This window comes from Seriola lalandi, unplaced genomic scaffold (assembly GCF_002814215.2).
Source record: "Seriola lalandi dorsalis isolate HSWRI2012SDOR001 ecotype SW California unplaced genomic scaffold, Sedor1 jcf7180002054692, whole genome shotgun sequence".
NCBI lineage: Eukaryota > Metazoa > Chordata > Actinopteri > Carangiformes > Carangidae > Seriola > Seriola lalandi.
The window spans coordinates 3,186,893-3,213,494 of NW_019525245.1; the positions used below are offsets into that span (position 1 = coordinate 3,186,893).

Sequence of the window (26,602 nt, forward strand, 5' to 3'; positions counted from 1 at the left end):
CTTTGACAAATTTGTCTCCAAACTGACGATCTAAGAGACTCCCTGTATCTTCTCTCGCATGCTGACACACACCCACTAACGTATGCGCACACATGCATGTAGATAAACTTGGACTGACGCACACGCGCGCGCACACACGCACACACACAGTGGCGTTGACCATTGAATGACAGCGGAACGGAGATCAATGTAATCTCCTTCAGCACAATCCAAAGCCACTGTCATCATCTATCTGTCTATCCCAGTGGAACAGTCAAAATGTGTGAAATCAATTCTGCATTCAATTAAGGAGCAGCCAGTTCACAGCAGTCTGGCTCCAAAGGTGACCCCGAGTGCTCCTGCATGGTCCTTAGTGGTGGCCTGCTCTGGTTAATAGCCCAGTTTCCATTGAAGTGCCAAACTGGGATAGAAGGCTTTTTTGATATGTTGCAGCATTATACCTAACTGTTCGGTACATGTGTCATGACTGAAAAGCTTGGTCTGTTGGACTGTTTCTGATGAAGAGCACCACTCTCAATTCTGTACTTTACACTTAAAGAAATAATTTGACCATTTGGGAAATAACACTATTTCATTTTCTTGCCCAGAGTTCGATGAGAAGATTGATACCACTCTTATGTCTGTGCATGCTGTCCAAAGGTAAAAAAAAAATCTGTGTACCAGCACCTCTGAAGTTCACTAATGAATGTTTTATCTTGTTGATTTAATCCTCACAAAAACCAACACATTTTGGTTTTCAACAGGGTTGTCTTGTGGACAACTTCTTTGCCAGGAGCAATGATTAAAGGAAGAAGAAGTCCCACACATACCTCTAATAAAACCACTAATTTTCATTTTAGGATCACTGGCCCACTTAAGTGTCCAATCCCTAATAAAAACTTCGTAGAAACAATCAGATTTATTGAGTGGCTTTTTACATTAGCATATTTTTGTAGTAACCCTGTTCAGTGAATTTTATCTAGTACACATGATTTATTATGCGTTGATTTGTAGTTTCAGTTCAGTTGGAGTGGTTAAAAACACACATGCAGCTCAAAAAACTGCAGTAATTTACACTGTTAACAGGAGTTTTTTCCCAGACTCCGTACTGGTTGTTATTGTTTAAAAGATGTGATATGCTGGATATTTGGTGGGCTTAGTATTTGGGTTTTTTTTTATTATTTGTAGCCAAAAATGTTTGCAGTGATGTTGGTGAATGCTTAGAAAAGATTTCCTTCCAGAAAGTAATGAATGGTTAACAGAGAGATGGTCTAGTGTGACTTCATGCACAAAATGAAATAATGGGAAATTATGTACTGGCAGGAGTTTGGTGTTAATTTTTTAAACTCCATAAGCTGCTTGACTGAATTGTGTGTTTTTGAAGGGAAAGTCAGTTTTTTCTGATGATTATACTGATATAAATGTATATTTCATGTTCAAAGTAGAAAGCACCTTCATCACTCCTTGTCAAATTATGTCTCAGAAAAATAAAGGAATCCGCAAAATATCAATGGGGCACAGTGTGGCAAACTGAAAAACATGTTTAAACCCAACACAGGTCTAAGACCCCCCCCCCCCCCCCCCCCCCCCAACTCCAAGTTAATATGTGATCATTTAATTTCATTCAAATCTATTAAGGAAATTGCAAGGATAATGCATGTCAACTAAACAGGTTACAGCTTACAGGTATTACAATTATATTTTGACACAGAGCCACATTAAGGCCCTTACTAATCCAGTTTATATTGTGTGTAAGTGGTAGATATTGCCAAACAAAAAATCAAAACACTAATTTATTGCCAAACAGTCAACCTTGGGCCCTGGGGCAGATGCCCGCTTGGCTTGGTGTTTCCTGTTCTTTACTGCCTGCCCCCTTGTTTAGATTATAAATAAAAAGACCCGCAGCATCTTCGTTGAGATTGTGTGTGTGTGTGTGTGTGTGCGCGCGTGTGTGTGTGTGTCTGTGTGTGTGGCCTATGCCAAACATTTTGGCGCCACCTACAGGTTTAGGAGAGTGGTGTTCCCTCAGATTCAGCCTCATTTGCTGAATTTTATCAAAAAATAGTTCGTTAGAAGTTTTTTAATGTATTACTTTCAAACTATTTGTTATAATTTTGATTGAAAGCGCCTGTCGTACTTGCGGAATACTTTTAGTAATCTTGGTCGGAACTTCCATTAAGCTGGGAACTGCTATCGTTTGGCACTTCCTCTTCTGGTCGGACAAGTGAGCAGTTGCACAGGTACCTAGAATCGGTTTCGGCACGCCATTGTGGAAAATAGTTACTTTCAAATTACTGACTCCGCAGTCTGAGTTAGCTTTCCTAATTGAGTTATTCGCAGTGTAATAACTACAGAAGAAACTGTCTCCACGATGGCTACGGACTCCTGGGCCCAGGCAGTGGACGAACAAGAAGCCGCGGCGGAATCGGTAAACCGTAACTTACGCAACACGAGCTAACGTGTTGTTAGCCTGTTTAGGGGATGCTCTGGCCTATTATGCGACAATGTTACTGAAAACCAATCGCTCAGCATTATTCTTGGGATTTGAAATTGTATACCGACAATACTACCATTGAATAGTTTGGCCCATGTGGCAGTTTGTGTCAGTAATATTTTCAATTACGTAAAAACGAAACTACCGGGTTGTCGGAGCTAAAGAAAGTTAGCTAGAGCCGAGATGCTGCGTGCTCAATGAGTTATTAGCTTTAGCACTTAGCTGGCTAACAAATGATGCAAGAGGCTCCAAAATAGATCAACTGAAGGTGTAGTAGTTCCGACTTGGCCCCAGTTTGTACCCCTAATGTAATATCATAAAAACACAGACTGACTGTCATGTGAATGCAAGCATCAATCAACTCTGTAAACTTCCTGATGTTCCTCTTTACAGATCGGTAGTCTTCAAATAAAAGAGAAACCTGAAGAAAATGGTAAGTGGTGACGTTGGTATAAGATTAAACAGTCAGAAAACCAGTAATCCCAACCATGTTTATGGTGTAAATATAAGTGTCTTTTTGGTATTTAAGTTTTTTTTTTTTTTTAACATTGCAGGCACGGCTGCAAACGCAACAGACTCCAGCAGTACAGCGGCAAAGTCAGAAGCTGAAGGAGAAAACAAGTCAACAGATGATGATGACAAAGGTGGGACATCTGTTATTTATATGCCACAAAAACATTCATCCTCTGGAGAATCTGTCTGACATTCTTGATTGTTTTTATTTGAGATGCTTAGTTGTCTCAAGTATGTTGTACCATGTTGTAACAAGTATTGAAACTTTTTTTTCCCTTTTTTTCTTTCTCAAGAGGACAAAGCGGCACAGTCATTGTTAAACAAGCTGATCCGGAATAATCTTGTCAATAATACTAACCAAGTGGAAGTTCTTCAGAAGGATCCCAACTCTCCGCTCTACTCTGTCAAATCCTTTGAGGAGTTGCGACTGTAAGTATATCGTCTGTTTTCCTATTCATCTCTCTTATTGTCCTAAAGTATTTTAAGGTATCAGTTATCATTATTAATCAGTTATCAGTCAAGCTTATGACACAAACATGTTAGCATATAGTTAGAAGGGTTGTTTAGAGCTAAAAACATTTAAAAAAAAAAAAAAATCTTTTTAAGTAGGGCTGCACAATATGGGAAAAAATCATATTGCAATTGTCTTGGTAGATATTGTGATTGTGGTTTCAGTTGGAATGATTATTTTTGCATTTCATTTTCACTGAAAATTTTAATATGATACTGTGAGTTTTGTTAGGATATACCAAACAAACATGTTTACATGTTTTGGTGCATCTGGAGAATATGGTCTGTAGGCGTTTATGGTGCTAACAATGCACAACAATGTTGTGACACATGTTTAACATGTTTAACTAACTAAAAAATCGCAGCTCCTGCGATTTGGATATTGCACTTTGCCATATTGCGATTTCAATTATATTTCGATTAATTGTGCAGCCCTACTTTTAAGGCATGTGTTCACCTGCTCTGAAATGTGTATGCACAAACAAAGCAGTGAAGCACTTTATAAAGATCTGTAAAACACTTTGCTGAACACTTGACTCTTTTCTCCTGCAGCAAACCTCAGCTACTTCAGGGTGTGTACGGCATGGGTTTCAACCGGCCATCTAAAATCCAGGAGACTGCCTTACCTATGATGCTGGCTGAACCGTGAGTATCCTTTACATTGTAAGCAAATGTTGAGATGTCCTGTAGCAAAGTGTTATGTCTCTTAATACTCACTAAAATCTCTCACACTGAATAGATACTATATAAATTAAAAGTTGACATACACCACTTTGCACCAGTATGGTATGCAAGGCTGAAAATCTAATTTCCTGTTTCCTCTAGTCCACAGAATTTGATTGCCCAGTCGCAGTCAGGAACAGGGAAAACAGCTGCCTTTGTCCTGGCCATGCTTAGCCATGTAGACCCCAACAACAGATATCCACAGGTTAGTACTTACTCACCTCGCTGTTGCTTGAAACCTTGAGCTTCTTAATTGATAATGTGACTCGCCATTTGGAGAAAATCTGAGACCCCTTTCATACATGCTCTTCTTGTTTGCTCTTTTCTATCAGTCCAATTCTGTTTCCCACAACAATTATTTAACGCTGATAACCTGAACTAAATGACCATTTTAGCATTTATCTCTCATTTTATTTCTCTCCATCAGTGCCTGTGTGTATCACCCACCTATGAACTGGCACTTCAGACTGGTAAGGTGATCGAGCAGATGGGCAAACACTATCCTGAGGTCAGACTAGTCTACGCCATCAGAGGAAATAAATGTAAGGCTCCACTGCTTTTTACAGTGCTGCATATACACTGTCATAGATTGAACTGTTCCTGTTGATGCAAACAGACGTACATCTGGGAGATTGCTTTGTGTGTTGATAAGCGCTTGTTTTTTTGTGAATGTTCCAGTGCAGCGGGGCTCAAAGCTGCAGGAACAGATAGTTATTGGCACACCTGGTACCATGCTGGACTGGTGCAGTAAGTTCAAGTTTATAGACCCCAAGAAGATCAAGGTGTTTGTGCTGGACGAGGCTGATGTCATGATCGCCACACAGGGTCACCAGGACCAGAGCATCCGCATCCAGAGGTCAGTTGAAAAAATCCTAAATAAAAATACTGGGAAATGTGAAACTTGAAAAACTCTTGAGATAAGTTACAAAATCATGAGTGCTGTATAAGACCATGTATGGTGTTGTGATACAATGATAATGTTGTTAATCTATTCTCATCAGTAATCTTATCATTTATCTTGTAAATAAATTTTTTTGAAGTTGAGTCTCTGTGATGTACAGTGTGAAATTTTGATCACTTTAACCCTTCAATCTGCAGCTGCTGACCTTTCGCTCCTCTCTTCCCCATCACACAGGATGCTGCCTAAAAACTGCCAAATGTTGCTGTTCTCAGCCACGTTTGAAGAAACGGTGTGGAACTTCGCCCAGCGTATCGTGCCTGACCCCAACATCATCAAGCTGAAGAGAGAGGAGGAGACGCTGGATACTATCAAACAGTACTATGTATTGTGTAACAGCAAGGAGGAGAAGTTCCAAGCGCTCTGCAACATCTACGGAGCCATCACCATCGCTCAGGCCATGATCTTTTGCCATGTGAGTTCACATATAAGTTTGACTGTCTTTTTATCCTCTGGCTTCATCGGGTTGTTTTTATGCCCTGAGTCTTCCTGTAGATAAAGCTACTATTTCCTATTTAGCCTTGTGTTACACAAGTACCTAGTTGGCTGTTGAAATAGCTTCAGCACACTCCTCTTTCTTTGTGATCCAGACAAGAAAGACTGCAGGCTGGCTGGCAGGGGAGCTGTCCAGAGAAGGCCACCAGGTGGCGCTGCTCAGTGGAGAGATGCAGGTGGAGCAGAGGGCTGCTGTCATCGAACGCTTCAGGGATGGCAAGGAGAAGGTCCTGGTTACTACAAATGTTTGTGCTCGAGGTAAGCACCGTGTGCTTTTAAAACAGGAAGAATAAACATGATGTGATTATAACTTTTATTTAGCCGTTACTTGTACATTCTCCTTATTTGATGACAGCTTTGCATCTGAGACAGATCTTTTCAAAAATCAAAGGCAGGGCGTGTAGCACAGAGAAAACATGGATTTAGAGATAAAATGTAGAAAAGTGGATGTTAAGGTCTATTTATTCTCTTTGACTTAAAAAAAAAAAGTACTGTGCTACTTGGTACTCATTAAGAATATGCAACTGTAGCACCTGAGCCCGATCAATGAACTCAGCACAATGTCCGTTTCTCTGTGGTGTGGCCACACAGTGTTCCCATTGCAAGCCTGCTCTTTGCCTGAAATGATGAACCAATGGTTCCACAGACAATGTCATGTTTACACATAACATTACCACGCACACTGCTTGCTGTTTTCTTCATCGGTGTACGCTTCACTCACTTCCTCGGCCTGCTGCTGTTATAGACTTAAAGAACAACCAGCAAAGATGAAGAGTGAAGCCGTAGTTCTGTAACTGGAAAACTCAGCACTTTTTGAATATAGGATTGTTGACTGAAGACAACAATGTGACTACAATTATTGCAAATAATAACTCTGTCGCCCTGCTTGTCTTACATTCAGGTATTGATGTCGAGCAGGTTTCCGTGGTGATCAACTTTGACCTACCAGTGGACAAAGACGGTAACCCTGACAATGAGACATACTTGCACAGGATTGGCCGCACAGGTCGATTTGGCAAAAGGGGACTGGCCATCAACATGGTGGACAGCAAGATGAGCATGAACATCCTCAACAGGATCCAGGAGCATTTCAGTAAGATGACAGCAGCTACACACACTTTTCTGTCTTCTACACATAAACAAGATCAAGTTTGAACAGTGAATCTCTCTGTGGCAGACTTTTCATAAGCTTAATCATGATAGAAGTTATGTAATCATATAAATACCATATGTATTATTCTTTGTCTTAAAAACCCTTTATTTATTTTGGGGAGATGGTTCTTTTCAGGCTGCTGATTCGCCGTTATGTCAGACTTTCTAAATGAGCCCCTCCATGTTCTGTGATCTTTCCCTCTTCAGATAAAAAGATTGAAAAACTAGACACGGATGATCTGGACGAAATTGAGAAAATCGCCAGCTAAAGAGAAGGTCGTGATCGCATGAAGGATGCCGACCCGACTTCCCTTCCCCTCTTCGCTCTCCAAGGACTGTACGCTCCTACAGTGTTTTATGCTTTTATTTTTTTTTAGCCGTCAGAGGAGAGAGGGCAAAACCACAAACACAGCATATGTTTACGCGTGGATATGTCTCCTCTCAGACGAGTGTTTTGTAAGTCTCTGGAACATACCCATTTCACTCTTTGTACTTCTTTAAATAAAGTCTATGAGTTTATTGCTGTGTATCGTGATGCTGCAAAAGCAGGCATAGTTGACTCTGTTTCACTGAATACACATGGATTAAAAAACACTTTTTGGTGTTCGCTGTAGTGGTGGCATGATACAAGCTGTTAAAGAGATTCACAACAACCCCAATAGAGAAACAACAATTTCTATGTGCCACTTTTCTTTAATTTTAAAGAACAAAAGTATAACTGAATGTAACCATATCATGTAGACTTACAGCTTTTGTTGTGCTTTTGTTTAATCTACCAAAATCCGTACAAAGGGTGAAGTTGGGTATGCTACTCCGAGTGGTAGTTTAATCATTACGATTATGTTATCGAGATGATGGTGGTTGGGTTTCAAGGGTCTATGCAAACTTATCAACCTGTGATAGCTATTATCAAATACTGTCGACCTGTATTCACATAACACGAATTAATCCCGAATTAACCTCAGCTTTAGCATCAGGGTGTGTAGTCAAATGCCAAAAAAAGGCTGCCTAGAGTGATAATACACTACTAACTCCAAGTCATGGACATTTCGGTGTTTCTGTGTTTAACCAATAAGCAATCATCAGCCAACCACACATCTTACACGTGTGTTATTTATGTCATTTTAAAAACTATTACGGCCATTGTCAGGACACGGCTTGGCGCCACTGCTGAGTATTAATCATTAGTCTTCTTTTTTTCCTTCATCTGTCTCGTAAAACCTCATTCTAATTACAAATGTGACCATTAAGGTCTGATGTGATCAGTATCCCTTTGTGTCTCACTGTCCCACACAATCTTTTCAATCAGGGTCTCCAGTTTGACTTTAGCTCAGCTACATTCTTCACCCAGACTGTGCTGTTACTAAGGATTGTGAGTTTAAAAATATACGCAATGCCTTCCTCAAGTGCATTATATATACATATGATTTTGTTATTGATATTCTAAGACATTGGGCTTAATATTCTGACTAACACTTGAAATTTTGATTATATATTGAATTATGGGCGTCTTTAGGATGTGTGAATTATCTTCTTAAAACCAAATGCTGAATTGACTTGAGGACCAGAGGACCTATGCCAATCAGATTCACTGTGTTGCTCCAACATGGTCGCATGGATAGGAAACATGTACTTGTGTACATATTTAAAATTTTTAGGTTAAAGAAATAGTGTGACTGAATTATTGACACTTCTAAGAAGTGCAAAAACATTCCTCATGAGGTTCAATTTTGACAGACGCAGCACTTCGAATATGGTGAGCCTAAATCAGTTAACCTTGCATCAGTGGGTGACTGGACAAAATTAAAGAAACGGTGTGATGTCTGGTGTATTTGATCAATGCACTGGAACATTAAGGGCAGTGATTGGTCAATCTGAACCTTCTACAAACCTCATCTGGCTGCCACCGGCACCGAGAAGACTGCCGGTGGTAGTCCGGTTTTAATGGACTGTTTACGGACAACTTGCTGAAAATCACTCCACTCAGTGAGCAGATGCAGCCAAATTAGAAGCAAGTGTGTGCTAAAAGTCCACAAGAAAAGTCTGTGAAGACTTTTGGCTAAAGAAGCAGTGTATGCAGTTTTATTTGGACATTTGGATGTATACATTATCAACGAGAGTGTGTGCACTTTGTTGATCCATAATGTAATACCACTGTACGAGAGCCATGGACACAAAGCAGTTTTGGCTATAGAGCTTAACACTCTTCTCCACATGTTGTATACCTTGTTTGATAATTGTGAGAACCTACAAAACCCAGTTCATACATGTATACATAAGAGTAATACTGCCTAACCAGGCTTAAAGCAAGTTGTCTGTTGTAACCTGAAGGTAATGTGTAGACAATGATAGGGTCAAGGTGTGTGGTATTCTGTAGCTGAGCTGCGTTCATGGACACAGTTATGTATTCTTAATATGTTGAATTAAAAGAACATATAGATGTCCATCTGTATGTAGTCTGATGCATATTTGTGGAAGTGTGGAAATGTACTAGAGGCCACTGACTTGACCTGTTTTGTTATCAGTAAAGAAAAAATATACATATAAAGACAAAAACTTTATTACAATCATTACATACAGTAGTATAGAAATACATGATGAATTAATTGTTCAAGTAAAATTACTCCTCTGACTTTCCAGTGGAGAGAAGTTGCTCCTCTGACATCTGTTGAGAAAGCTGCAGGTCTAAGGAGGCAGAGAAGAAGAGATAATAAATCTGAATGTCCTGACACAATCACATTTTATCAGCTTAGGGGAGCTGCTGTACGCAACAGTTTGTTTTCAAGCCTCCTCACCTGAGTCTTTGTAGTCCACCCTGGTGAGGAAGAGGCCATGGGCTGGAGCAGCCATGTTGTTTGGGTAGGCAAGAGAGTCCTGAGCCTCCAATATGCCCATAAGCTGGGGCAGTGAGAGCTTCCCCTGGCCTACTGCCACCAGGGCCCCTGTCATTCTCCGCACCTGGAGCATAGTGTAAAAGCAACACATTTTAACATACACTGATAATACCACAGTATCAGTGGGAAATAGATTTGACACTTTTAACATTTTAGGCTGAATGATCCTTATTTATGATCCATATTTTTCAGTCATCACCAGCAGATGGCAATACGTACTCACAGTGAACTGCAGCACAAACACACATAGGGACATTAACAGAAATATATCAGGTATTTTTAAGAAATTGAGGAGATTTAAAGGAAACACACCTGTCTGTAGAGGAAAGACCTGCTCCTAAAAGTCAGTTCCCAAATCGGGATGTCCCTGAAAAAGAAGAACTACTGTTAAATTTTCTTAAACGGTAAGTGCATAGTAAATAAGTACTAATATACAGTCATTTAAAATCACCGCAGTTTATTTTTTTGTGGTGTCTGCATAATGGACGAAAGGTGCCCAAAGGCTTTAAGGCATATCCTCAACACTTCTCATGAAACGTTACATTAATAACATCAGTTGTTGAAGGCATGAAGTCTACTTGGCATCACTGACTGAATGTGCCATAATACAGAAAGGTTAAATATTGCCAAAGGGTTTAAGTGTCACTTCACAAGCAAAAACTATCATCAATGCCTGTCAGATGCGATACAAAAATTTTCGGTTGCTATATGGGAGGAGAAAAAACTAAATTAAATGTTTCTTTAAAAATGTATTTCCCTGGACCTGACAAAAATCTAAAATTACTCTTTTCAACTGAAAAAGGCTCCTGCCTCGTGTCTGTTATGTGTCTCTACTTTATCTCTCTTTTGTTACACATTTCAATGCTTCCCTCCACTGTGTAAACAGAGTTGGAGACTGATGTGACATTCATTCTTATGCCAGACATCAGATGAGTCCGCGACTCTCCTCGTGCAAAGATTTGTTAAAATGTCACATGCTGAATACACCACTGCAGCCGAGGCCCAACAGGATTATGTGTAATACCATTGAAAACATGAATCTGTTTTTTTTTTTGTTTTTGTTTTTTTTTTTTGTAATTTGACATTCAATTTTACTTTTTACTGATGCTTGTGGCTTCAGTGTTTAAGTCGGAGCAGCCTGTTTCCCCAAATCTGACAGACTTGATATTTTGGGGAGAAAAGAGTGAACTGAGCAAACAGGCACGCAGGAAGAATTGGGTCAAATGCAAATTTGACTCAGCGCTTGCTGTCTGATTACATATGACATGTAAGGAGTGCAGAGACAGATTTATACAGCAGGGCTGTTAGCTTATGGACTCTGGTGAGGGACAATATCTTTTAGATGAAGCTGGAACAAGGCAAATGTTGCAGTCACACATCTGTATCTGTGCATGAGTGTCTTCTCTGACTGATTTCTTGACATGATAATGACAGTAATGACAAAATATAGGCAGGAATATGTGTCACTAGAAACTGAATTTGAATCACACAGATTTTAATCTGAATTCTTCAACTTGAACAGTTGCATTGAAAAACAATCTGAATAGCATAATTTGAAATTGTTCAGAGCTGAATTCCAATGAACTTGAAGCTGAATGTAATATTATGAAATTGAATTGATTTGCTCTGACACTAAATTTGATCCTCACTGAAAATTCAGCGCTGTATACTTCCACATTCAGGTCTCATAATTAAAAACAGTAAGACCAGGACCCCCCTAGTGGCAGTAGTAGGTAGTGGCACCTCAGTGGCAGCCTGTGGGCAGAGTGGACACTACAGTGACTCGCTATCGGAAAGTGACAAGACGGTCCGGTTGAACTGGGGCTAGCTGGTAAGCATGCTAACTTCAGTAGAAGAAAAGAAGTGATGGAAACAGGAGTCAACACTGGTGTTGCTTTCCACCACTGGAGCCAGCTCTTGGCAAGTAAAGGAATGAAGCTTGATGCTAAACTCACAACCTTTCTTCTAGACTGGTAAGTAAACAGCTGTTAATGCTAACGTTGGCTATGTAGCAACAACAAAAACTTACATCTAGCACCTTTAAGGGATCACCAAAGCTGTTACAGTTAATTCTGAGAGGAACATGAATACCTGTACCAAAATCCAGGGTAACCCATCCAATAGTTGTTGAGTCATTTCGCTGAAAATTGGAGATTTCAAATTAATTTATCGTGAAAATAATTGCAGGTTGTAACCATAGCATTTAAAGGAGAAGGATGTTTAATATTTGGAGCCTATAATAAAGTGCAAGGCAAGTATGTATTGCACAAGGTAGAAGAATGTGAAAACTTAATTCCTACAATACCGTACACGTATATAATAAAATTTAGAATACAGCCAAAGAATTCTGCGATATCCTACCTGTACTTATTACTCAGCCTAAATTATTGATGCTAATTAAATTTACAGTAAGTCCCACCCAGAAGTGAACACAGTCCTACAGTGAATGTACAGTACGGCCACCACAAAGCTCTGAAATGGAAAGCTGTTTACTTATGTATGACAATGAGATCAACAATTTCTGGGGAGGAAAGAAATATCCCATTTTTTCCATGTTGAATGGAGAACAAAGAACTCAGCCTCATATATCACACAGCTGCCTGTTTTAGGATCAAAAATGTAGTTCAACCTTTGGCTTTTCAATAATTCACCACTCAGTTTCTTCTAGTTTTATCACTGTTACTTAGAATAGTGACCCTCATGAAAAAGTAAACATACAACTCAAGTCGCTGGCTTTCCCTAAGGCCAAAACCTGGCTGAGACTAAAGTTAGCCCACATCTGGCCATTCATGAGAATAAAAGAGGGAAACGGTTTTCATTTGGTAAAAAATGCAACAATGGACACTTTAGTGCAAATACACTTTACAATGCATTACAGATCTGTAAGCCTGATCCTCACAGCTTAATGCACCACTTGTGTTGGGGTTAAGGGACTATGTGACATTTAGTCTGAGAGCTGCTGCCCATGTCCATCTTGTGCACCATATTTTCAGGGCAAATAATTAATGCCCATGAAAGTGGTATTTGGCATTCACATCAACCCCCATGGAGGTGTAATCTCACAAAACCCACATGGCCACCCCTCTCTCCCCACACCCACCCCCATCTCTGCTATGGATTATATTGGCTCTTGTCTGAAGTGTATAAACCTGCAATAACACACAGCACATTAATTAACAAAAACAAAAGAGTTTCTACCTGTATGATCTAATGTGTGTCATGAATTCACTTGTCAGATTGCATGAATCAGTTGTCCTATAATGATAGTAAGTAAGTACTTGCTATGATGCACCTTTTGTTGCTTTAATGATAAAAAAACATATTTTGCAGTGATGTGTATAATTTTAGTCAGTTAAGGACGAGCTGCTCTGAACTGGATATGATTCAGTTCTCACACACACTTCAGTTTGTCAACAGTTCATTTGGAAAAGATGAGATTTGAGTGTGTTTGACCTGTGATTCACATCAAACACTCCACTGACTGACTGAAGCTTGAAAGGAAGATTTTCTAGGCTGTACATGTAGAGCTGGCTGATTGGAGTGACTGTAAATGATTCAAAACTTTTGGCCAACTTCTTCAGCAGCAGTTGACGCAAGATGCAGAAACAAGATCGAAGAAGTGGAAAAACACATGTATAATTGCTTTCTTTCCCATTTTTTCCCTCTGATTTGGAATAATCAGTTCCCCTGTCACCGTATTATTGCTAACTCCACTGTTGGCTGCAGACAGCCATGTGTTACCTCTGCTGCTTCTTTTCACCTGCCAGCAATAAACCTCACTGGGATGGCGCAATGGGCTCAGAGTTTCAAGCTCTGCCCCTAAATTTCACCCTGTCCTTGCGGGGGCACCCTCCCACCCAGAATGAGTCACTAAAGATGCTTTGAAACACACAAATAATGTTCCATGTACCTCTGCATAGATTCTTTTAAATAGATAGTTTGACATTTCAGGAAATGCAGTATGTTTATTCACTTTCTTGCTAAGGGTTAGATGAGAAGACTGATACCATTCTCATATCTGACCAATGAATATGAAGTTACTGCCAACACTGGAGAGAGATTTAAAAGGTGTTATGCAGAGTTTGTTTGGGCTGCACAGAACCCGGCTAGCTCGTTTCTCCAGGTTTCAGTCATAATGCTAATGTAATCTGCTGCTGGCTGTAGCTTCATATTTCAAGTACAGACATGATAAGGGTATTGATTTTTCCTTGATTTTTCCCAGAATGTCAAATGTGACAAAGATGAAACTTTGAATCTGTAAATCTTTCTATAATACTCCCATTGTTTCATCCAAAAGCTGCACTAATATATATACAATATAATAACAATGGATATGATGGATAGAGAAATATCAGCTAACTCAGTAGTTCCCCTCAACTAACAAGACGTAGCATTTTAGTGTCTCTCTTTCAGTTCACTGTTTTGGGTTTATGGCCTGCAACTTCACTTCTTCGGTTCACCCTCGCCGCTCTCATCGGCGTCCTTTCTAGCCACAGGAGGCAGCTGCTTTAAGTGAAAAAGCTCTAAACCCACTGGCCAAAACCTGTCTATGTTATACGCTACTAGACAGTTGCAAAAAATATTGATGCACCTTCATCAAAAAAATTAGAGCATGTGCAGATTTCTATAGCTCACCTGTGGAAGTGTGAGTGTGCAAAAGAACCTCCTGGCTGTATGTCGGCCACATCCAGCGTCTTGACTGGGTTTTTAAAAGGCATGTCCGAGCTGACTGCCCTGAAGCTGCTGAAGTTGTGAGTCCCAACCAGCAGGGCAGCGGCCTCACGCATGGCTCCCACATCCAGCTCCCTGATGAGAGACGTAAAAGAAGAGATGTTTTTCTTTAATAAGTGATCGTGAAAAACAATGCATTTTCTATGGGCAACAGACTTTTTAAATAAACTTTGGGAGGGTCATCGTGATATTGCAATTTGACCCGTGAGTGGCCTGCAGTTGGGGTGTAATGTAAGTACGAACTGGTTTCAGGCCTCTGTGTCCCTGTTCGCAAAAATAATTTATATAATATGAAATTTCTGTGGCACAGAGCCACGTGAGAGAGTAGAGCATGTCGACGACCGGCTCATTTGAGGGAGAGAGCGAGAGCGGGCCCGGTGCTCTGATTCTCTACAGTCTCATGCTTCCGTCACTGCTTCAACATGATCTGACAGAGAGAGAGTGAGAGAGAGTGAGAGAGAGAGATACAGCGAGCAAGGAACTAGATGAGTTTGCTGAGTGACTCACTAATTAAAATCTTAATGCACTAATTTAAAATCTTGAAGGGAGAGTTCGCCATGAATGAAGATGTGGCTGAGCGCTGCAAAAAATGACTGAACAGCTCATCTATCTTTCTGTTAAGACGTAACTTTTTTTAAAACAGAAATGTTTGATCTCAGTTCAGTGAATCAGGTTGACGTATATGGCATTAGGAGATTTCAAACAGATTTCCCCAATTTGATCATTTGCTGCTTTTCTCTTTGTTATGTCACTATACGTTGAATATCTTGGCATTTTCAACTCTTAGTCACGTAAAACAGGCAATTCAAATCATCGCTGGTTGGATTATGTTCACATGCAACATTTTTTTGGAAGCAAGCTGCACATGTTTTAATGACAGTGGATTCACAAGGAAGTGGTTGGGGCAGATGGTGAGTGTACAAAAGTGCACAACTGTCACACCAGAGTCTGGGATTGTAACCGTGGTCCTGTCTGTGGTCAGGTTTAGGCAACAAAAGCGCCCTGCTCAGGTTAGGGCTTTGGTTAAATGTGAATAAATATGTTGTGTCTGAAATCACTGTGAATTTTCTCTGCACTGACCAGACCACACTCTTTCCCTAAACCTAAACGTAACCATAAAAAATTTTAATGACGCAGAAGACAAGTGGATATTGTCCAAGAAGATCTGATATTTTGCCAGAAAAGAAATACGTGGTCGTGAACATTACACTCATATTCTCAGTATCAATGTATTTAACGCTTGCATAATATGTCAATTAACAGCACATCCTGATTACATTAATAATGTAATCCAGTCAGTTTAGTTGCAGTTTAGTTGCATATAAACATTATTTCTATAGGGACAGGGTTGTCATGGTGGTGCTTGGGGTTAGTTTATTTGTCATACTATTTACAGAAGCTGGCTATGTTTCAGATTGCTTAGATAATACAATTAATCTTGTCTTAATTAATCTAACGATTTCAAATATTCTGCTGCGATATTCAAAACATTCTTGAAAAAAGAAAGCCACGCATGATGTCTCCTGTTTCAGAGTCAGATTACTGCACTTGTTCTAAGAAATGCAAGATTTCAAGACTAAATTCAGCATTAAAATAAAGTGGGGTTTAATATTTTTTGCAGCGGGAAAGATGGAGGGGGTGTGATGACGAGGGAAAGGCAGATCAAAGAGAGAACGGAGAGAGGCTGCTGAGGCAGAGATGCTCAGGGGTGGAAAGACGAGATGGATGCTGAAAATGAGAGAGGGATAAAGAAGCCAAGATGCCAAAGAGAGAAAGAGGGAGGGAGAAGGAGAAGGTTGGGAGAGGGAAAGAGAGTGAAAAAAAAAAAAAAAACACACATTCAGGGTAATGTGCGTGGGTGTTGTTCTGCATGTGTATAAGCCCGCAGCTTATCTTGCCCTACTTTCCCCCAAAAAGTGGAGAAGAGCAGACAAATGCTCATACGTACACTCTCTGAAATGTGTTTCTTTACGCTCCCTCTGGTCCAACCACAGCTTAAAGAACATTGTCCAGGCTATAAAGCCCCGTCTCTTTCCCTCTTTTTATATCATCCCTGCCTCCTCTCTATCCCTCCGTCTCCTTTGTTTGTTTTTGGGATGTCGACTCAGATAAAACACTTTGTTTGACTGGCCCTAATTTGCAGTTCCGGCATGGCACGTGTGGATTATTCATGTGTTTAACGTGCCATTGTTTCTGCAAGGCTTGGCATGAGTTTATTGAGGGTATGTCTGTAGGTGTGTGTGTGTGTGTGTGTGTGTGTGTGTGTGTATAGGAACCTACTTGTTAGACTGAGCTTGAGTCTGAGCTTGATTTTTATCTTAAAGGGAAATCATTAATTCATTCATCAGAAGTCACATTGAGAGAGAGCCCTAATTTTCAATGTTGCCATGGTACAGACACACAAATCATCACGAAGTATGAACAGTCAGATGAGAGAATGAAGAGAGGGGACGATAACTCACGTGTTGCGGAGGTTCCAGCACAGATTGTGGTCTGTGAGGGGAAGTAGAGAGTGTTGGGAGATTCCCAGGGCTATCCGGTAGACGTAGGTACGAGACTTGGCATTAAAACGGGCGTGGAAGTCAACAGGCACACGGTGGGCACGTGTGATCCTGGAAAAGAAGGAAAAAGGGCGGTTGGAGTGAAAGCTAACATCCATTCAGGCCTGAAAAGCTTTAAACGCCTGAAACTGTAATGAGCAGGAATTTCTAATTCCTAGTATTCATCAATACAACACGCAGCTAAGGCTCTGCACAAAAGTGCCCTGATGTTTTATTGTGGTATATTAAAAAAAAGGGACACTTAAAAAAAACACTGAAATAAATGTTACACGTTTGATATTCAGACAAAAACTCAACAACAAACCATGTTTCAGACTGACTGAAGTCTCCAGACACAGATGGTGCTCATGCTCACATTCTGTAATGCCAGCAAGAAAAACTGTGCATAAGTCATTGTCCAAAATGCCAACGTTGCAGCTTTTTAAACAAAGGCACACCCGTTGTCAAAGAGCTAAAATGGCTGCCAAGAGCCCTGAAGAGCCAAGCGCTTATGCTCACACAGTTAGCATCACAACAGACTGAGGGGCCGAGGCTCTTTGATGTCATTCCAGCAGGGGTACCGCTAACAGTGGACACTTCCTTTGTTGTCTGTGCGCACAGAGGCACACGGGCAGAGATGGATCATAAAATAACTGTAATGCACGCAGGAAAAAAATTCCTTTTATGATGAAATCAATCAGCGTGGATCAATTCATGAGTCTGAATGAATTCTTACGGTAGACTGAAGAATGTCACTGGCATTTCTGATCAGAGCTCTACTCATGTACTTGAATCGCTCTTTACCTGTTTGACTTTGTGCGATTGCTGAAACAATAAACCAAACTGTGAGGGGTTTGAATATATTTTGGACGTGTAGCTAAATCCTTTTGTGGTTTCCAGCTCTTGTGATAATTGAGTGTAAGGGACTGAGTGAGAATTCATAGCTGGTGCTGCAGCAATCAACATTTAATCTGTAAACCTTTTGAAATTGTTAAATAACTTACTGGCAGTCTTTATGGAAATATGCTATTTCTATACAGATAAATGGCACATGGTAAGTCATTCCTTCTTTACTTCACAACAATTCAGTGTGTTTTTTTTAAAACAATCTGAAAATATTGAAATGTAAAGGGCATTTTACAGATGGAATGTAAATTCCCAATAACAATTTAAAAAAAAAATCATGTCTTTATAAATAGTAAGCCCACGCATAAAGCTGAAACATAAAGATATGGGAGAAGCGTATCAGGGTTGTTGTTGCAGCCTTTCCTTTGTAAATGCTCTAAATTATAACAACGTGTTCAGTGGTCAAAGATGTATTGCACAGTAACAACTGGGAAATCCTTAATGCGTACATCTGTAAAGTGAAAGAACAAAGAGCTGCAGCCAGCTGTGCCAGTCTGACTGTCACTGCACAAAGCACACTAGCACCGTATTGTGTTCCTCCACACATGCCTGTGCCTGCACACAGTATGCAGTCATGCATGTGTATGTTTTGTGCATTAGAGAAAATGGGAGATAACAAGCGATAGGTGCGTGTAAGCATAGTGGAGGATGGAACAATGCTGATCAAATATACACATCACATGTATGTACACATGCATGTGCAGTCTAGGTGTGTGTGTGTGTGTGCCTGTGCACAGTGAAAGAAACTAGGTTACGTTTCCAGGGGAGGAGATTCGGTGTGACACGTGGCAGAGGAAACCCTTGCGTCTGCCTCCAGCGCCTGCTCCAATGTGAAGTGACAGCCTTCGCCTGGCCCCCAAACCACACACACACACACACACACACACACACACACACACACACACACACACACACACACACACACAAAATTTTCATAAGCAATGTACAAAGCATGGCCTCACACATTTGGAAACAGAGGCTTTGTTTGGCATGGCACCATTTTGCTATTCAGCAGTTTCCCCTTATGGGAAAGAGGCTGTTCATTTTAGGCTAATTGAAGTCAATTTTCACAGAAAGACGAGTGAAGGCCAAGCAGAAGAGACATTTCTTTTTTACTTACAGTGTGCAGTCTATGTTTAAATCTTGCTGTGACTCTCTATCTCAGGAAGCAGCAGACCGAAGCTACAATTGTGATTGCTGCTGTAACAAAAACTCTTTTAGGTTGCATTTAAGTAAGATGTGAAAAGATGGTTCTGATCTGAACTTAGAGAGTATGTCTTTAAACCGTACTGAGAACAAGACGTGTGTATATACTGACTGTTTCTCAGCAGGTTTCACATACTAATCATGATGGTAGTTTCAATTTAGCTAGATGTGCGTGTATGTGCCTGTTTGTGTGTATTAACAGATGCTACAGACCATAAAGCGGAGCAGGGATGATCCTTTCTAACCTTCTCTCTGCAGGTCTACGGATTAGTGGGATGTTTGGAGCTTTCTTTACCTCCCGCCCCTCTCTCACTGACTCAGGCTCTCTTTATCCCTCACTATCCGTACCTCAATCTCTCTCCTTCGCCCTTGTCTCACACAGAAAGGCTGCTGTCTGAATATCACAGAGCATCACAGCAGACCAAACCAAAGTAGTCATAAGAAACTGACGGTGGGTTTTGAATAATGCAAAGATGTGTGCAGGAGCGATTTTAAAAAGAGGCGGTGGAAAAAAACAAACACCATCAACCAGGATTTGAAATATTCACATACAGCCCTATTTTAAAATGTATTTTTCATTGAAAGGCTCAACAAGTGACCTAGTGACATTTCACCAAAGCCAAACTGTATGCTGCTAACTGTTGGAGCAGACATTAAGCTGAGTCATCGCCACACAGATCTACTGCTGTTTGTGATTTATTGCTGGAGGCATGTCCTCAGGCGATGCATGCTTTGTTGTATAAATGTGAGGATAAATGTATGGATGGATGTTTTCCTTTTTGTGCGCTTTAAAGTTTTAAACACAGTGTAAAACAATGTTTTTTTTCTACAGAACAGCTGTCTTCATTTCTCTCTTCAAGAGTTGCAGGGAGTAAATAAGTTAAATACACAAATATTGTATTTAAACCAACTGCATTAAAATATATGAATCTAAATATATATGCATTAATATTCACATAAATAGACTGTGTCAATTTGTCAATTCTTCGACAATACAAGGGCAAACATAACATAATCAAATGTTTCTGATTTGATTTTGATAATGGGATGATTCTGGAGGGGGGTTACAGAGGGTATGTACATGACGTCAATGTATGCAGAGGTTGCCATGGATACTCCACGCAAAACCCTGCATCTGACACTGTATTTAAATGGGAAAAAAACATGGAAAACACAGTTGAAATGAGCCAGAAAGAATTCAGGCAGCTTCTTCTTTTTTTTTTTTACAGGACGAAAGAGAAGTGATACTTTCTAAGAGCATGTGTAAATGTTATCATAGCACATGAAACATCTCAACCAGAATGAGATATAAAGTCCTTGTGATTTTGATCAGGCTGAAAAGTAGGAACTGGTGTCTATATTCCCTCAGGCATTCATCACATTACAAACACTGACATTTCTATCATGAGAATAACACAGCTTGTGTCTAAACGTTTGATGTCTCATTACTTGAATTAAATATTCAGACAAATGAGCACTATGATTTCATATGACAGAGATAATGTGTTATTGTTGTTCAGTGGCTTAATTGTCTCATTAAGACACACAGCTCAGTAGCAAAACATCACTAATGTAGTCATAGAAACTTAATGCATTCACTAAAATGATGAGAAAAAGTTCTTGGGAAAAAAAATTAACTTCCCAGCTAAACTAAGATGTTTTCAGATGAGAGTGGCAGGCTTATGTAGAAATGTGTCCAGATTGTACAATCTGAATGACCCTGTGTTACATACGAGATTCACCTGATTTGTTCAGTCTTGAGGTGGAAATTCAGGGCCTCAACGAGAACGTCCTCAGGAAATGGTGGCTTGTTTTTGCGCTGGAGGTCAAAGTGGGCGGAGTTAGAGAGGGAATGGACGCCTGTGTCTGTCCTGCTGGACACTGACAGAGATACTGCGTTGACGGGCTTCAGGTTCCTTATTGCATCCTGCTCAAAAACAAAGAGAATATCAGAGAAGTAAAAAGCTGCAGGTTGTTATATTGTAAAAATGTAGTCAAGTTAAAAAACTTAAACAAGTGAAACCATCGTAGTTTAGACACAGATAAGTTACAGAGGAAGAGTATCAAGTAGAGCTGCAAACAGCTGTATGATGTAACTGAGGAAGTCTGTCATCCTCTTTGCTGTGTTATCTGAGCTTCCCCTGAGTGAGCACTTTTTGCTAATATAGTTTTGGTAATTTTTACATTTTTATTAGATAGACGGTAGAGAGCTGACAGGAAATGAGGGGAGAGAATGATTGGGAGGGACATGCAGCAAAGGTCTCTGGCTTAATGTGAACTGGGGAAATTTCGCTTCATTGTCGACAGCTTAACCCTTGGACCAAAAGGTTATTAGGTACCACTGAAGACATTGTATGCTGTTAAGTCAGTGAGTATCCCTCAGTCACTTATTTGCCCGACTTGTGCATGTGTCCTCCCTTCATATTTAATGCTCTCCAATCACCAAAATGCAGACTGATGAGCTGAGCTGAATGAGCTCCTGTAACCACTGTGTAGTTGAATCCTTATCATTGTTCATATTTGTCATTTTATCAAACAAAACTGAGCTTTACAAAACTGACCACCACCCGCACAAAGCTGACACTGTGATGTTGAAAGTGTCGACACCACTGATGGACGCTTAAGTTTGTGCTCCGAAGAAGTATGCACAAATACTGTTTACATATTTACAGGCTATTGAACTGAATTACATTGTGTAGAGAGATGTTTCTATTATTTAGCCAGGCTTGTTGATATAAATGCGGTGGACAAAATAATAGAAAGACCTTTCAGTTCAGCGCAATTCCACAGCACCACAGCCTCCAAAAAAACCCATACGACAGTTTCAATAAAAACTATTACAACCTTCATGAAGGGAGGATTTATTACAGGGCTGCTGCATTAGACTGTACAAGTGTGAATTACGTGTACCTAATAAAGTGGACACTGAGTGTAATTCACATAGAAACTAACTTAGTAGCTATGGCACAACCTGCCTGTCTCCATGCATTTATGAGTATAACTTTACGCATACAAATGTTATGTATTATCAATCTTAAGATAACATGGTTTTCATAAGGGGAGCACAATTAATCGAAATATAGTATCGCAATATGGCCGAGTGCAATATCCAAATCACAGGAGCTGGAATTTTTTTGAGAATCAAAATGTGTCACATTGTTGTGCATTGTTAGCATCATAAACGTTGTAGTGCTACAGAGATGTCCCGGCCTACAAATCATATTCTCCAGGCATAAAGGAACATGTTTGTTTGGTGCAAGAGCCAACAAAAATCACATCATCATTTCAGTGAGAATGAAATGCGAAAACAACTATTCCAACTGAAATCTCATATTGCAATATCTGCCAAAAAAATCGCAATATGATTTTTTTTTTTTTGCATATCGTGCAGCCCTAGTTTTCATGCATTCATCATGAACCAGACTAAGAACACAATCTGCTGAAGCAACTTTACAGCAAAGGGCACATCAGAATAACATTTTCAGTGTATTGGATGATATGAACTTAATGACTTAGTTAGCTTGTTTTATGGTTTGCAAGACACGAACTGATTTTGGAAAGAAGGAAGGAATAAAGCAATGCACACTGGAAGATATAATATAATAATTTCGTCAAAAACCTCACCTCCAAGTGGTTCTGGACCCCTTTTCTCTCCAGCTGATGTGGAGGCACTCTGACTGCACCACTGCAGATGTAATAATTATCAAATAATTAACAGTTAATTATTTTATAGAATAGGACACATTAAAATGTAATAACTTATCCTGTAGTGTGACCTACCTATATTTTGTTCCAATGTATTGAAAAAATATGAGGTAACGTGCACAGGTATGCATGTTCTCTCCAAATGTCTGACACGTTTTGATCATGTTGCTGGTGTTCGCAACAGTGACACGTTACATCTTTAAAAAAAAAAAAAAAAAAACTTTTTATGGGTCAAACTTTCATATCACAAACATCGCAGCTTTGACTATAGTCCCAGTCTTTATGTAGAGGTCGACTTTCACAGACCTCTGCGGAAGCACTCGTGGTTGGACCCAATAGTTGCGCCAGGCTACAGCAGAGACAACACAGCAGCTAGAGCGTCGACACGACCCGCGTTTCCGGGTAGGTTGTATTTGTAGTCCGGAAGTACGCCAAACACTCCACTATCAGCCCCTCCGTCATTGTAACAACAGCGCAGGTTAGTACATTGCTTTAGTCAGTATTTTATACTTAATATCATCTCCATAAAATAACCCACATAAACGCACCGTGTCAAATAAACACGCTGGGATATTTAGCACGTCACACAAGTTAACGACAGATGCACATCCAGGGTCCGGACATCTTTTTTAACATGTTTGACCACAGGCCGCCCGAACAGCATGGCTGCTGAATGTATAGTGTGTTACGTCTATGTTCATCTATATACAACAAATGAACTGCAGATATAAACGTTAATATACTGTATAGCTTTAGGTGCAGTGACAACTTCTTCTATCCATGCCGCGGTCCATGCTGTCGGTCCCTTTTTGTTTGCGTCATAATCTACAGAGGGTGTGTATGTCGTCATCCACGACTGGCCAGTTGCAAAGCATCTGCTCTGAACTCATTGAAGCCAGAGACCTTATAATGTAGTGGAGATGGGTTAACTGTGAGTGGACTAAAGCCAGTCAACAAAATCATCAGATCCACATGAATAAGAGGAAGAACAGACAATTGATATTAATCTCATCCTGTTGAATAAAATCTCAGCCTGATAATTACACTGAATTTCTTATCGTTTCATTTCATTATTGTAGCCTACAATATAGACTCAGAAATCCGAGATTAAATTCTGATTTTCTGGATTAAAGTAAACAATTCTGATACTGCTTTATACTACTTTTGTAATAAGTTTGAAGTTTGAAGTATTGTAACACGTTTTAGGCTCAGGTTTTGAGTGTTCTGTGTTTTAACTGGCTGCTATAAATTTCTCCTTGGAGATAAAGTTCAAATTGAAGCTGATTATCACATTTATACTTAATTAACGAAGAAGCTTGAAGTTTGCATTAATCTATTCTGTTTATTATTATTAAATAGGCATATATAAACTTTATTATGATTTCATCGGGCTATATTGTTCCTACTGAAGATGTTAGGCTATATTCGTGAAATAAACTTTATAAGGCAAACATTATAGATGTCATCCCTCCTCCCATGATTCCTCCTGCTTTGTCAAACAGTGTTACGGCAGGTTGGAACTAGTCGGCGCTCTCGTCTCCTCCTTTAGTCTCCACGCTGCAGCTACGCCTCTCGCCCGTCTCGGCAGCAGCGGCAGCAGTGTAGTAGTAATCTGCCTGCCGCGCACTTAAACTCGCATTTTGTGTCACGGTGCCACCGGGAGAGGGGCGACAGACTGCTGCGCGTCCGGGGATAGGCTACCAGTCACCATCCGCAAAGGTTCAAGCGACATCCCGCTGCGGGCAATGACATTTGTAGACTAAAGTGGGAATACACGAGAAAACGCAAAAATGACGGTGGACTTTGAAGAATGTATAAAAGATTCCCCCCGATTCAGGTAAGGCTGGCTCCTCTCAGGCACATCACATCGGTGCGCAAAAATGGCACACCTTCTTTTACGCATGATTTTTTTTTTTTTTTGGGACGGGGGCTGAACGCTTCTTCTCATGCAGAATATGTGGTGGCATCAACAGAGCAAATGATACGTGTGTGTGTGTTTAATGCCTGAATTCACCCATGTGTTCAACAGCATGATGTCGTTTTTCTCTCCGTTTTTCTCTAATTTTCTGTTTTTTCAAATCTTCAGTTGTATTCCTTAGATTTTTTTATGTCATCAATGATCTGATGGTTAAAACAAGCATTTACTGGAAGACACGCGTGTGTCGGTGGTTCCCGTGTGATTGTGTGATTTTTGAATGTGGCTTGTAACGTTAGCTCTGCTCATATGAGAAGAGGGACACTCATTGCCTCGCACAGTGAGGATCCATTTTGCTTGAGTGTAGAAATCTGAATTGATTTTTAGTCCTAAAGTCATGCTTCAATTAATTAGTAAAGAGCCCTCTTTTATTGAGTCCTTCTAATGTGAGGGTGTGTGAGAGGTTACTCCTGTGTGTGAGTGTTGCAGCATGGCATACAGGTTGGGTGCAGTCTGCTCATATGCTCACAGAGGCGGCCCTGCAGTCACCCAGTGTGTCTCTTTGGTAGCAGACTGGAGAGGAGATGCCCTTGCAGCAGCAGCAGCAGTAGCATCAGTAGTAATGGCCTGGTTGACAGAGAGGCAGCAGGGAGAGGGGTACGCTCATTCTCTCTCTCTGCAGGGATGGCGCTCGTATCCTGGGCACAGATCCAGCTGTTTGGTCCCTCGCCTGCCCGCTGGAGGGTTGAAGCCACACTCGGTCCACGTGCCAGTCTGGCTGCAGTCCTGTGCAGGCCGACTGGAAACTAGCAGAGGAGATTCTAACAACATCCAGGCCAGGGATCCCCTGTTAATTGTGTCAGTTTTTGATGGGCAGCAGATATGTGGTCAGTGTGTTACTTACAAGGAGCAGAATGTTTGTGGCCTATATTCTGTTTCTAGACAAAGACATGTTTAGATTCGTGAGTTTTATTTTTTCCTGTCTGCTCTTTTGTTTCTCTGTGTCAGCGTCTGTTGAGTGTTGTCTGTTCTCTCTGTTTGCCATTATCCCTCTCCCTCTTCCTCTCTCTCTCTCCCTCTCTCACACATAACTTACCCTGCATGTTGAACATTATGCATGTCCACAGACTAACAAATAGTCAGTGATTTGAGTGAGCTGGTAGACAGTGGCAAACGACAAAGGATCTGAGCGAGACAGGCTTTTGGAATTGATGGATGGCTCAGGATGGAAGGTCACAGGAAGAGACAGAGAAGCAGAACACATTCAGTCACTTCCCTTTTTCTGCCTGGTTCACTTTCCCATGATCTTATGAGGATTGTTATTTGGAAAATTCCACCACTGACAAAGGAAGCTGATGTTTTCCTGGATCAGGTTTACAAGCAGCAGGAAAAATGTGATTGCGTAATACAGTGATCGTGATGATAGTGATGAAAAAGTGATAATTATAGTAATGTACCTGTGTGTCCTTTACATACAAATAGCTGTGATACTTTCAGTTTCTTTCAATTTCAATTTTGAGCGGTGTACGTTTACATGCACACTCGTTTCTCATTTTTGAGTCTTGTCCTTGCTCATATTTTGGATATGACTTAAACATGGAGCATGAGAAACCTTGTTTTTCCTATTATATTACCAGGTTTCTGATCATCCATCATATGTTGAGTTTGGTTTCCGGCTGCCAGGACACTGCTGAATTTGTTTTCTCCATCTTGTGACCAGTGTCGTTTATTTCAGCATGTAGATCGTCATTACGTTCTTTCTCATCAGTTTAGCTACTCATTTTGCATTTATTTCAAATTAAGAGTGCTCTGTTGTTCATTATAACTTCATCCAAGATTAACAAATCAATCCTCAAACTCTGTTCAAAGAACCAAATGAAC

At 40.3% G+C, this 26,602-nt stretch overlaps 3 protein-coding genes across 5 annotated transcripts in view; 2 read left to right on the forward strand and 1 right to left on the reverse strand.

Annotated features, from left to right (window-relative positions):
* The first annotated feature begins 2,197 nt into the window (after positions 1-2,197).
* Positions 2,198-9,268, forward strand: LOC111667741 (ATP-dependent RNA helicase DDX19A). The gene is made up of 12 exons (XM_023423511.2): positions 2,198-2,407; positions 2,867-2,906; positions 3,028-3,117; positions 3,280-3,415; positions 4,049-4,141; positions 4,322-4,424; positions 4,647-4,761; positions 4,898-5,075; positions 5,355-5,592; positions 5,768-5,930; positions 6,574-6,765; positions 7,032-9,268. Exons 1-12 carry the CDS (start codon positions 2,351-2,353, stop codon positions 7,091-7,093), a joined length of 1,467 nt encoding a protein of 488 aa, XP_023279279.1. The 5' UTR covers positions 2,198-2,350; the 3' UTR covers positions 7,094-9,268.
* Positions 9,269-9,368: 100 nt separating this feature from the next.
* Positions 9,369-23,617, reverse strand: pusl1 (pseudouridine synthase like 1). Of its 3 annotated transcripts, none has more exons than XM_023423514.2 (9): positions 23,355-23,617; positions 22,882-23,249; positions 22,726-22,786; positions 20,844-21,028; positions 16,912-17,061; positions 14,354-14,524; positions 10,031-10,085; positions 9,620-9,782; positions 9,369-9,509 (listed from the first exon to the last, which is right to left on the reverse strand). In XM_023423514.2, the coding sequence occupies exons 2-9, from the start codon at positions 22,968-22,970 to the stop codon at positions 9,445-9,447; spliced, it is 939 nt and encodes a 312-aa protein (XP_023279282.1). In that variant the 5' UTR covers positions 22,971-23,249; positions 23,355-23,617; the 3' UTR covers positions 9,369-9,444. The 3 variants fall into 3 exon arrangements, with proteins under 3 accessions (XP_023279282.1, XP_023279281.1, XP_023279280.1); XM_023423513.2 differs by having other exon boundaries at positions 22,882-23,259; XM_023423512.2 differs by having other exon boundaries at positions 22,882-23,003; positions 23,113-23,617.
* Positions 23,618-24,395: 778 nt separating this feature from the next.
* Positions 24,396-26,602, forward strand: part of LOC111667787 (arf-GAP with coiled-coil, ANK repeat and PH domain-containing protein 3-like) — a 57,574-nt gene continuing 55,367 nt past the window's right edge. Inside the window, exon 1 of the mRNA XM_023423605.2 lies at positions 24,396-24,643. Within this exon, the coding sequence (XP_023279373.1) occupies positions 24,597-24,643 (47 nt within the window). The 5' untranslated portion in view covers positions 24,396-24,596. The remainder of the gene's footprint in view (positions 24,644-26,602) is intronic.

Coding starts and splice junctions, on each gene's coding strand:
- LOC111667741 (XM_023423511.2), top strand. CDS start 2,351: ATGGCTACGGACTCCTGGGCCCAGGCAGTGGACGAACAAGAAGCCGCG. Junction 4,142..4,321: donor CCTATGATGCTGGCTGAACC/GTGAGTATCCTT, acceptor TGTTTCCTCTAG/TCCACAGAATTTGATTGCCC. Junction 5,593..5,767: donor AGGCCATGATCTTTTGCCAT/GTGAGTTCACAT, acceptor TTTGTGATCCAG/ACAAGAAAGACTGCAGGCTG.
- pusl1 (XM_023423514.2), bottom strand. CDS start 22,970: ATGATCAAAACGTGTCAGACATTTGGAGAGAACATGCATACCTGTGCA. Junction 22,787..22,881: donor TACATTGGAACAAAATATAG/GTAGGTCACACT, acceptor TTACATCTGCAG/TGGTGCAGTCAGAGTGCCTC. Junction 21,029..22,725: donor GGGTCCAGAACCACTTGGAG/GTGAGGTTTTTG, acceptor GTTTTTGAGCAG/GATGCAATAAGGAACCTGAA.